This window comes from Engraulis encrasicolus, chromosome 12, assembly GCF_034702125.1.
Source record: "Engraulis encrasicolus isolate BLACKSEA-1 chromosome 12, IST_EnEncr_1.0, whole genome shotgun sequence".
NCBI lineage: Eukaryota > Metazoa > Chordata > Actinopteri > Clupeiformes > Engraulidae > Engraulis > Engraulis encrasicolus.
The window spans coordinates 29,785,880-29,797,521 of NC_085868.1; the positions used below are offsets into that span (position 1 = coordinate 29,785,880).

Consider the following 11,642-nt stretch of genomic DNA (forward strand, 5'->3'; position numbering starts at 1 on the left):
AGAGCAGCTGGATACTGGATCATCGGAGGTAAGCGCCTGGTGTCTTCTGTCATCTACAAGTGCGTGATCTGCCGCAAGCTACGCGGGCGCCTGCAAGAACAGAAGATGGCCGACCTACCTCCCGACAGGCTCACTCCAGAGCCTCCCTTCACCCACGTAGGCCTTGATGTCTTTGGGCCATGGGCCATCATGACTCGGAGGACGCGAGGAGGAAGTGCGGACAGCAAGCGCTGGGCAGTGATCTTCACATGCCTGTCCACCAGGGCTGTCCACTTCGAGCTCATAGAGTCCATGACCACCGACAGCTTCATCAATGCCCTGAGAAGATTCTTCGCCATCCGGGGCCCAGCCAAGCTTCTCCGCTCCGACAGAGGGACTAACTTCGTCGGTGCCTGCAAGGAGCTGGGCATCGACACCGAAGACTCACCAGTTACAACTTACCTCCAGAGCAGGGGGTGCTCCTGGGTCTTCAACCCGCCCCATTCTTCACATATGGGGGGGGCTTGGGAAAGACTCATCGGCGTCGCCAGGCGCATCCTGGATGCCATGCTACTCCAGACCGGACACACTCGCCTGACACACGAGGTGTTGAGCACTCTTATGGCCGAAGTCATGGCCATAATGAATGCGAGACCCCTGGTGCCTGTGTCCTCCGACCCCGACGAGCCCACCGTCCTTACCCCGGCAATGCTCCTGACCCAGAAGATGAGCACCGTCTCTGCGCCCTCTGGAAACTTCCAGATGGCTGAACTGCATGGGAAGCAGTGGAAACACGTCCAGTGCCTCGCAAACACCTTCTGGAAGAGATGGAGGAGAGACTACTTATCTACGCTGCAGGGCCGCCGAAAGTGGACCGACGAAAGGCCAAGCGTCAAGACCGGCGACGTCGTCTTGCTCAAGGACAGTCAAGCCCACAGGAACGAATGGCCTGTGGGAGTGATCGTCAACACGCTGCCGAGCCGGGACAAGAGGACCCGGAAGGTGGAAGTAAAGATCGTGAGAGACGGAACTGTTAAAGTCCTTCTGAGACCCATCTCAGAGATCGTCGTTCTGCTTTCTGATGAAAGCTAGAAGACCATATCCTTTTGAACCTTGAGTATTTTGTGTTTAAGTAAGAGTTTGTAGTGGCATATTAGTTATACGCCAAGCGGGGAGTGTTCTGCCTTCCATTTCATTTCATGCCTGAGTTTAGTATGACACCCGTAAATCTTATGGTGAATACCGCCACCTAGTGGATTTGCTCGCGGTACTGCGCCTTAAGCGCAAATTTACTTCCTGGTTAGTTCCTGCCAGTGTTTCAAGTGTTTTCTGCCGTAAAGCCACCGGACTTCATCTCTCCCGCATCTGTATTCTTTTCACACTTGTGCCTTGGACAATTTAAGTCTGTAAGTAAGCTTTTGTGTAAGATTGAGTTTGTAAACGAAACTGCACTGCTATTTTGCTGTATATTACGATCTATTTGGCTCCTGAATTGATGTTTTACCTGACTGGAAATGTTGGCTAATCTGAATCTACTTAGCTATGCTAGGTCACGTTTGTCTATGCTGAAATTAGATCGCTGGATTGCGTGTAGTTTCATGTCATGTGGAAATGGTAAAGTATGTGAGATTCATGTATCTTTATTTCGTTTTCTGTTACAGTTTTACAGTATTGAGATTGGAAGTGCAAGTGTACTAAGTGAAAGTGCAAGTGAAAAGTCAGAAAGGAAATGAAAGAAAGAAAATAAAAGGACAAAAACACACTTCAGCTTGCCTCCTCTTAAACTGTTCGCTAGCTGTCTAGTTCTGCACCAGTAACACAGACCGAGGGCAGCATACCTATAACTAACTTTCACTTTTCCTAAAATTTAGAAGAAGTCTTGTGGTTTTGGTATGAATTCGGTCCCATTTTCAGCCCTATCCAAAAGCAGACATTTAGGACTTTTTTTCTGAAATGTCTGCCTTTTCCCTTTGCTGTAAGCCAAGGATTGATTTCAAAAGCAATTTGTTTGGACTCAAACACCAATACTGGGCCAACTCAAACTTAGTGAAAACACTCTTGCTCTCCTGAGGCGCCCTAGAATCCACCCTCTCCCTCTTTTCATTTATTTTTCTAAATTTCGGCAGTATAATCTTACTGCCTGGATTTTGGAACACAGCCACACACAAAGCTTTAAGCTTACCTCTTTAGTTAACCCTGCCATTTGTAATGCCATACAGAGGAATAGCACCTTGCTACCTAAGGAGTCATTTCCACGGCAATGTTTTGTTTTCAACTTCCAAAGTGTTGGTGAAGATGGACAGTTTTGCTTATTGTTTCTGGGATACATTAAAGGATAACTTCAGCCAATTTCAATATGCTGTTGAATTGCTCACGCTACCCTTGACTTATCAGTACCAGGTGATGCTGCATTTTTCGACTCAGTCCTTTCCGAGATCTGAGCAATTCTTATGGGGGCAGGTTTTGTTTACATTTAAAATTGTCTAAACATAGGCCTACTTCAAAAATTATCCAAAAAGGCATCACTGTTTGCTAGCTGTCTGCTGATGTTGCATAACCTTTTAGATGTTATTGGGAATGAATCAAATATATATTTTTTAAATGTTAACAAACACCTGCCCCCATCACAATGACCAGGACCAGGAATTTACGGTAACACTTTATTTTAGGGATACATCTATTAGCACTAATGCATACAATTTTAATGTCTGCATAAGTAACTTGTAAGGCATGTATTAAGCAAACACTAAGGCCTACTAGGGCCTTACTAAGGTTAAATTGGTAATAAATCCCTTATTGTGCATGAACAAGACATTTGCGAATACATGCAAATGTTTGATTTTGCTTTGTACATGCCTTACAAGTTACTTATAAAGCAAGCGTGGGGAACCTTTGTCTGGAGAGCCATTTGCGGCCCTTGAGGCCGTTTTATCCGCCCCCCGAGACAATTTTATTGTTATGCAGCTTCACATGAAATATGACACATTTTGTAAAGGAATCTTGGAAATTATATTTGCAATACAATTAGGTTATATTCAGGGGACCTACAGAAGGTGGGGTCTGTTTTAAAGGTGTCTGCCTTCAATATAAGCCTATAAATGCAGGAGTAAATCCTGGTTTGTGTTCATGGTACGGCCATAGAAGGACTTTTACGGCCCTCGGAAGAATTTGATGTGGCCCTTCGAATGAAAAAGGTTCCCCACCCCTGTTATACAGGGACATTGTATGTATTAGTGCTAATTCTTGTTCTAACATACACTATTGTGCAACTTAAGACACATCGTCAGTGTTGTGACCTGCGATCATTGGGTGTTTCGGGTCTCACAACATACACCCTCACCAGGGGACCCAACCGGGGGTGATCAAGCCCCGGCTTGTGTCTTAAGAGCATTTATTCCACGGATCGCCCCGCTTGATCCACAGCCATCTGGACGCCTTCTCCGCTGCGTCACTGATGTTTCTGATGGCTTTTCTGTTCTGCAGTCCTCTCAGTCCCAGCATCTTCAGCGCCCTGATGAGAGACTGGCCAGCAAAGCCTCTGCACCCGACCTCGATGGGGTTGCATCGGGTCTTCCATCCCCTGCTTCGGCATTCACTTGCCAGCTCCTCATACTTGGCCCTCTTCCTCTCAAAAGCCTCCTCCATCCTGTCTTCCCAGGGGACAGTCAACTCCAGCAGGACCACTTGCCTTGTTGTTTCTGACACCAGGACCATGTCTGGCCTGAGTGTGGTCACTGCGATGTTCTCTGGAAATTTGAGCTGTCTCCCTAGGTCAACCTTCAACTGCCAGTCCCTGGCTGTTGCCAGCAGCCCCCCTGGTTGTCTCCTTAGCTGCTGTGGTTTCTCCCCAGCCTTAACAAAGGCGATGGCCTGCCTTGCTGGTTGTTGGTGTTTGCTGGTGGAGATCCCTGTGCTGATGGCCTCTGCAATGACGCGTAGCACTTGGTCATGGCGCCACCGGTAGCGTCCCTCTCCCAGTGCTCTTGGGCAGCAGCTAAGGATATGTTCCAGTGTTCCTGCTTTCTGGCAGAGAGGGCACAGTGGATTCTCAGCCAAGCCCCAACGGTGGAGGTTGGATGGGCTTGGGAGTACATCATAGACGGACTGGATGAGGAATTTGATCCGGTGTGGCTCGGATCGCCATAACTCTGACCACGAAACCTTCCGAGCCGCTGCCTCCTCCCAGCGAGTCCACGCCCCCTGCTGCCGCATCCCTACCATCCTACTGCAGCGGGCTTCCTCCACACCTGCCCGGACCTCCTCCTGGATCAGCTGACGCCTTTCCTTCCCCTTGGCCTTGTTGTAGGAGGGTCTAGGGTTGCTTCCCAGTCCTGCCCGCCCTGATGCCACTGTTCCCACCAGCTCACTGTGCCGCAAGCGGGACTCAGCCTGGTTGACTGCCTCTTGGGCACACCACTTCCTGCCAGTCCTGACTTCTATGCCAGCAGAGGAGACTTTGATGTCCCTGGAGTCCCTATACAGCAGCACCTCTCTTGCTCGGGTCACCATGAACTCCTCCGTCAAACTGCTGAAGGGTAGCTCAAGCTTGTTGTTCCTCCCGTACAAGGCGACACTGCTGAGGCTTCGTGGTAGGCCCAGCCACTTCCGCAGGAAAGAGCTGACCTTCCTCTCGAAGCACTCGACGGTGGTGATTGGCACGTTGTAAACAAGCAGTGGCCAGAGCAGTCGAGGCAGGATACCGTGCTGGTAAAGCCAGGCTTTAAACTTGCCTGGTAACCCTGACTTATCCACTGCTGTCAGCCAGGTTCCCAACTCCTCCGTTGTTGCTTGGAGTGCTGCAGTGTCCCTCAAGGTGCAGTCATAGATCTTGCCTAGACTCTTGACTGGCTTCTCTCCCACAGATGGAATTTGGGTGTCTCCTATTGAGAAGCGGAACTTCTCTGAAACCTTCCCCTTTTTCACCACCAGGGACCTGGACTTGGCTGGCTTGAAGTTCATCCGGGCCCAGTTGATGAGATGTTCTAGGCCTTGGAGGATCCATCTACAGCCCGGGACAGATGTTGTAGTCACCGTCAGGTCATCCATAAATGCTCGGATGGGAGGCTGACGCATACCAGAGTTGGTGAGTGGTCCTCTGCACTCTACCTCTGCTGACTTAACCAGCATATTCATGGCCAAAGAAAACAATACCACAGAAATGGTGCATCCTGTGATAATGCCTTTCTCCAGCCGATGAAATGCAGATGTTACGGCTCCAGAAGTGACTCTCAGACTGAAGCAGCTGTAATAGTCCAGTATGAGGTCTTTGATCTTGCCTGGAACGTGGTGTCGGTCGAGCGAGGCTTCCACCAGCTTGTGTGGCATGGACCCGTAGGCATTGGCCAGGTCAAGCCAAAGGACTGCCAGATCTCCTTTGCCTTCTCGTGCCTCCCGGATCAGCTGGGTAACGACTCCTGTATGCTCGATGCATCCTGGGACCTTCGGGACTCCTCCCTTCTGCACAGAGGTGTCGATATAAGTGTTCCTCAGGAGGAACTCCATCAAGCGCCGGGCAACAATACTGAAGAATATCTTGCCCTCGACACTGAGGAGTGAGATGATCCTGAATTGCTCGATGGTACTTGAGCTCTCCTCCTTTGGAATCCAGACCCCCTCTGCGTGTCTCCACTGCTGTGCCACCTTCCCCCTTCTCCAGATGACCCTGAGGATTGTCCATAGTCGCCTCAAGAGTCTGGGGCATCTCTTGTAAACAACATATGGCACTCCGCTGGGGCCTGGTGCTGAATTTGATCTCGCTGCCTTGACAACCTCCTCAACTTCTTTGAAAGTTGGCTCCTTCGTGTTGAAAGCTGAGGTGGGTATTGGCGGGGTTATCAAGGTTCTGCATGGCCCAAGCTCTTCCTCTCTTGCATCGTCACTGTAGGTGGCATTGAGGTATGTATTGACCTCCTCTTCAGTGCAGGCAAGATGGCCACTTCTCTTTTGACCAAGGATCTTCTTGGTGAACCCAAAGGGATTTGAGATGAAGGCTGCACGTCTCCTGGCTCTCTCTCTACCTCTCCTTCTATGCCACTCTGCTCGACGGAGGGTGACAAGCCTTTTCCTCAGTACGCTTCGGAGCTCTGACAACCCGGCCTTCTCCTCCTCTCTTGCCACCTTAAACTGCCGACCAAGCAGTCGAAGTTCCTGCCGCAGCTGGCTGATTTTTAGCTCCCGTCTGTTTGGCTCTCCTGAGCGTCTGGTTGGCTGTTGTTCCTTTATGCCAAATCTTTCTGCTCCGATGTTGATGATCATTGCAGACATTGATAGCAGCTTCTGGTCCGCATCTCCCCTTGCAGTAGCATCAAGGACTTGGTTCAGATCTTCATCAAACTGGAGCCATTCTCTTTCTTTGTTGGCAGCAGGCCACATAACCCGACGATGTTCGGAATGCTTGAAACGAGGAAGGACTTGTGGGGCGTGGAGGGTCTGGGCACTGTGGGTTGACTCCTGGCCGGGCTCCTCCTGCGTCTCACCAGGCACTGGACCTGTGCGTTGCACCACCTGCCTCCCCGTCAAACATTTCATTTTGGTCTGGTGGATCTTTAGACCATGCGGGTTCTTGCAGACTTTGCCACATGGACAGACTGCACTCGTAGTCGTTTTTCCATTCCGGTTCTTTGCCTGTTCATCAGTCCTGTTGGGGTGCTCATCCTCCCCCCCTCTCGGGCACCCCTGGGGGTATACTTCATTAGGGCTTTTCGTAGCGTATATGTGGGTGCACCCTCACGGGAGCTGCAGTTCGGGTTGCTGGCCCTCTCTGCCCCGGTTACTGTCTTTCCAGTCGTCGGCTGTCTCTCCAGCAGTCGCCATCCTATTCATGGTCGTCAACCGGCCTGTTCCCGGTGGTCACTGGCTTGGCCAGTTCAACTAGTTCTAACATACACTATTGTGCAACTTAAGACACATCGTCAGTGTTGTGACCTGCGATCATTGGGTGTTTCGGGTCTCACAACATACACCCTCACCAGGGGACCCAACCGGGGGTGATCAAGCCCCGGCTTGTGTCTTAAGAGCATTTATTCCACGGATCGCCCCGCTTGATCCACAGCCATCTGGACGCCTTCTCCGCTGCGTCACTGATGTTTCTGATGGCTTTTCTGTTCTGCAGTCCTCTCAGTCCCAGCATCTTCAGCGCCCTGATGAGAGACTGGCCAGCAAAGCCTCTGCACCCGACCTCGATGGGGTTGCATCGGGTCTTCCATCCCCTGCTTCGGCATTCACTTGCCAGCTCCTCATACTTGGCCCTCTTCCTCTCAAAAGCCTCCTCCATCCTGTCTTCCCAGGGGACAGTCAACTCCAGCAGGACCACTTGCCTTGTTGTTTCTGACACCAGGACCATGTCTGGCCTGAGTGTGGTCACTGCGATGTTCTCTGGAAATTTGAGCTGTCTCCCTAGGTCAACCTTCAACTGCCAGTCCCTGGCTGTTGCCAGCAGCCCCCCTGGTTGTCTCCTTAGCTGCTGTGGTTTCTCCCCAGCCTTAACAAAGGCGATGGCCTGCCTTGCTGGTTGTTGGTGTTTGCTGGTGGAGATCCCTGTGCTGATGGCCTCTGCAATGACGCGTAGCACTTGGTCATGGCGCCACCGGTAGCGTCCCTCTCCCAGTGCTCTTGGGCAGCAGCTAAGGATATGTTCCAGTGTTCCTGCTTTCTGGCAGAGAGGGCACAGTGGATTCTCAGCCAAGCCCCAACGGTGGAGGTTGGATGGGCTTGGGAGTACATCATAGACGGACTGGATGAGGAATTTGATCCGGTGTGGCTCGGATCGCCATAACTCTGACCACGAAACCTTCCGAGCCGCTGCCTCCTCCCAGCGAGTCCACGCCCCCTGCTGCCGCATCCCTACCATCCTACTGCAGCGGGCTTCCTCCACACCTGCCCGGACCTCCTCCTGGATCAGCTGACGCCTTTCCTTCCCCTTGGCCTTGTTGTAGGAGGGTCTAGGGTTGCTTCCCAGTCCTGCCCGCCCTGATGCCACTGTTCCCACCAGCTCACTGTGCCGCAAGCGGGACTCAGCCTGGTTGACTGCCTCTTGGGCACACCACTTCCTGCCAGTCCTGACTTCTATGCCAGCAGAGGAGACTTTGATGTCCCTGGAGTCCCTATACAGCAGCACCTCTCTTGCTCGGGTCACCATGAACTCCTCCGTCAAACTGCTGAAGGGTAGCTCAAGCTTGTTGTTCCTCCCGTACAAGGCGACACTGCTGAGGCTTCGTGGTAGGCCCAGCCACTTCCGCAGGAAAGAGCTGACCTTCCTCTCGAAGCACTCGACGGTGGTGATTGGCACGTTGTAAACAAGCAGTGGCCAGAGCAGTCGAGGCAGGATACCGTGCTGGTAAAGCCAGGCTTTAAACTTGCCTGGTAACCCTGACTTATCCACTGCTGTCAGCCAGGTTCCCAACTCCTCCGTTGTTGCTTGGAGTGCTGCAGTGTCCCTCAAGGTTGTTGTATCCCTAAAATAAAGTGTTACCGAAGTTACCCTTAAGTCCTCAAGTTTCACCATTAATGTATACACCATAGCTGTGCATTATCTCGTTGCAGAAAAATATATATATTCCAAAGGTTCAAAAGATTTTATTGTTTGCTGCTTTAATCATTTAGATTAGATGGCTCATTATTAGATTTACCAAGTTTTTACCAAGTGTTGAATTGCTGAAAGTACTACTATACCAGTGGTGTAGTCTACGTAGAACGCAGGTATACGGAGTATACCCACTTCTAAATTTTAGGGTCTTCAGTATACCCACTTAAAATTGATTGATCCATTGTTTAGAATAGCATAAATATATACAGTATACCCACTTCAAAAAATACTCGAATAGACAGTATACCCACTTCAAAAAAGTAGACTACACCGTTGTACTATACAAAATGTTTTGTGCTGCCTCCCTTTAATCACGTCACCTCATGCTGTACAGACCCCCTTTTTTAAAGATTTTTTTTTGGGTCTTTTTCGACTTTATTTGATAGGACAGTGTGAGAGGTGGACAGGAAGTGGAGAGAGATGTGGAGGGGTCGGCAAAGGACCCGGGCCGGGAATCGAATTCGGGTCAGCCGTATGGCAGGCGAGTGCCCTACCGGTTGGCCATGGCAGGGCCACAGACCCCCTTTTTATGTCATGCCAGGCCATCCCTTTACTGATAACTCAACATTCCTTTTTTCTTTCCTTCTTTTAATTCATTTTCCTTGATTTATGCTCAAAGGGTCACAAGATCGTAAAGCGCATTCCAGCTACAGGGCATGGGCGAGTAATGTATTTTACATTTACTGCATCATGCTTGGAACTTTCACGTGAATTCTTGTTTCCTGCCTTACAAATAACACATAAGCCATCCACTGAGACTTGGCCAGTGACCTTCACCCTTGCCATGAGGATTGCCAAGATCAGATGTTCCATGTGCCATGTAACTTTTATGTTTTCTTATTTTTTGTGTGCTATCGAACTTCAGAGGAATTGTGAAAATTAAGACTTGCTGTCAAAAAGCCAGCAAAAAAAAAAAAATCCATTATTCACTCCATCAAATAACTATGTTTGAAAAACAACAGATAATCACAACTGAACCACATTCAAAAATATTCGCTGAACAATCTGCCTGACTGCAGTTTTGTAGCATGCCAGTCTGTGCCACTGTGAACCTTGAGTCCAATGTCACTGTGCTATTTCAAGCCGTGTCACTGGTATCTGGGAATTTTAAATCAGAAATATGGTACTGTAGGGTTAGTGGATTTTTACTCTAATGCTAAATAATGAAAGGGTTCATCTAATGTGCAAGCCTAATGTTACCTGACTTCCACTCTTTCCACACTCTCACCCCTCCATCTCTCTCTCTCTCTCTCTCTCTCTCTCTCTCTCTCTCTCTCTCTCTCTCTGTCCCCATTTCCTCTGCTATTTTTACAGCTGAAGGCTCTGGACTGCATTGACAGCTTTACTCTTTACTCTTAAGAAAAGAAAAAGAAAAGGGGGAGAAAGATCATACTGTCATTTTGCTGATGCATTTTTTATATGGCCACGTCCATGACAGAGAATTGCCATGTGCCACCAGGATCAAATGGGTGGCTCTATCTGAACACGCTTCTCTATGTGAACACACTAGTGTGAGGAAACTGGCGAAACACACTGTGTGTTAGTTTTATGAGCTAAACCTTTTCACACTGGCATTGATCTGTGTTTTTGGATGGAGATGTCAAAGCTTGTTCAGTGTTGAAGACAAAATGTCCAGGCTGCAAGGACAAGCATGAATAATAACGCCTTCTGAGAGAAAAAAATCTAAATGCCATTGATGTGTTTTAGGCTTCCTTTTTAGCCTCTTTAATTTTCACTTTTTTCCATTTTTTTCTCCTTGCAGACATTAAGTAAATGATGTTGAACCGCTCTGACATGCAGCAAGAGATATTATTTAGCATTTTTAAAATGTTAAGTCAAGCTTAAGACTCTGTGGGAGCAAGCCTGATCTTGTGCTTTTAATTTTCACGAGAGACAGGGTTGTCTCCTCTGACGTCAGTCAAAATGCCACTGTCACAGAAAGGTTACTTAAGCAATATGTCAGCTTTAATATTACAGCAATCATGTGCGGCGCATAGAGGTCTACCATCTCGGATTTATGAGCGGTATTACAATGACAGCACGACCTTGACGCCTTACTCCCAACTGCCTTTAATGGTACTTTTGACTTGGTGTCTTCATGGTGTGAGCCTCTCTCGGTGTCTTTCCAGAAGGGATGAGATTTTGTATTCATTTTCATTCTGTTACTGTATGTGGCTTGGGGGAAAATATTAACACACTTTCAATGCAAAGGTCACTGTGAGCTCTCTTGTAGCTTCTCAATGGAAGTCCTATTTGTTAAATGGCCTTTCCCTCACTTGCTGTGTCTCAAATGGCGAACTTGTGTCAGTGTACTGGCATTTATTGCATAGTGCACACAGTGCACTGAGGTCTTCAGGGCGTAGTGTCAAGGGGAAGTCTGGAACACTAACTTACTGGAAGTGACGGACTAGCGTACCATTAGCTTCCCAAAATATTGCTTTGCTACTGTTTACATTACAGTGTCTCCTGCTGGTATTTACATTCCCGTCACCATAAATGGTGTCTCGCATACAATGCTTGGCTTAACATCAAGAGGGTGGTGTCTTATCCACATTACTTACAGAATTAAGAGAAAGTTGACCAAACTCTTCTACTAAAATGAAAGCCACATTTCTTCCGTTGCGCTAAGAATACTGTATGGCGTGTGCAGTATCCTACATTTTTGGCCGTCATTAAGGCATTATCTGGACCATTACAGTGTACTGCATTCACCGAACTTCTCAGTATTAGCAACCTACGCACTAAAACGTAGTGTACGAAGTGCAAAGACTTGCTTGAGACATGGCAACTGACTTTGGAAATCGACAGCCATTTTGAGGTGGCCTGCCCCCCTGATAGTGGAGTATGAAGTGAAAAGATTGTAAATTACATTTTTCTTCATACGTTCCCCCTATTGCTCCTCCCTTCTAGGGGTAATGCACTTTCTATTTCAGTAAGGGAGACATGATTTTGTCACACAGTACATGTTTTTTAAAGTATTTTGGGGGGCTTTTGGCCTTTATTATTATAGGACAGTGTGAGAGTAGACAGGGAATAATTGGGAGAGAGAGATGGGGCCCCTGTGGGCAATGTCAGCCCA

The 11,642-nt window shown here is 48.7% G+C and overlaps 1 protein-coding gene across 1 annotated transcript; it reads right to left on the minus strand.

Annotated features, from left to right (window-relative positions):
• Positions 1-3,259: 3,259 nt before the first annotated feature.
• Positions 3,260-6,683, minus strand: LOC134460173 (uncharacterized). The gene has a single exon (XM_063212628.1). It carries the CDS (start codon positions 6,505-6,507, stop codon positions 3,361-3,363), a length of 3,147 nt encoding a protein of 1,048 aa, XP_063068698.1. The 5' UTR covers positions 6,508-6,683; the 3' UTR covers positions 3,260-3,360.
• Between the last annotated feature and the right edge of the window lie 4,959 nt (positions 6,684-11,642).

Excerpts from the sequence above, each read along its gene's own strand:
- LOC134460173 (XM_063212628.1), bottom strand. The coding sequence starts at position 6,507 with ATGAAATGTTTGACGGGGAGGCAGGTGGTGCAACGCACAGGTCCAGTG.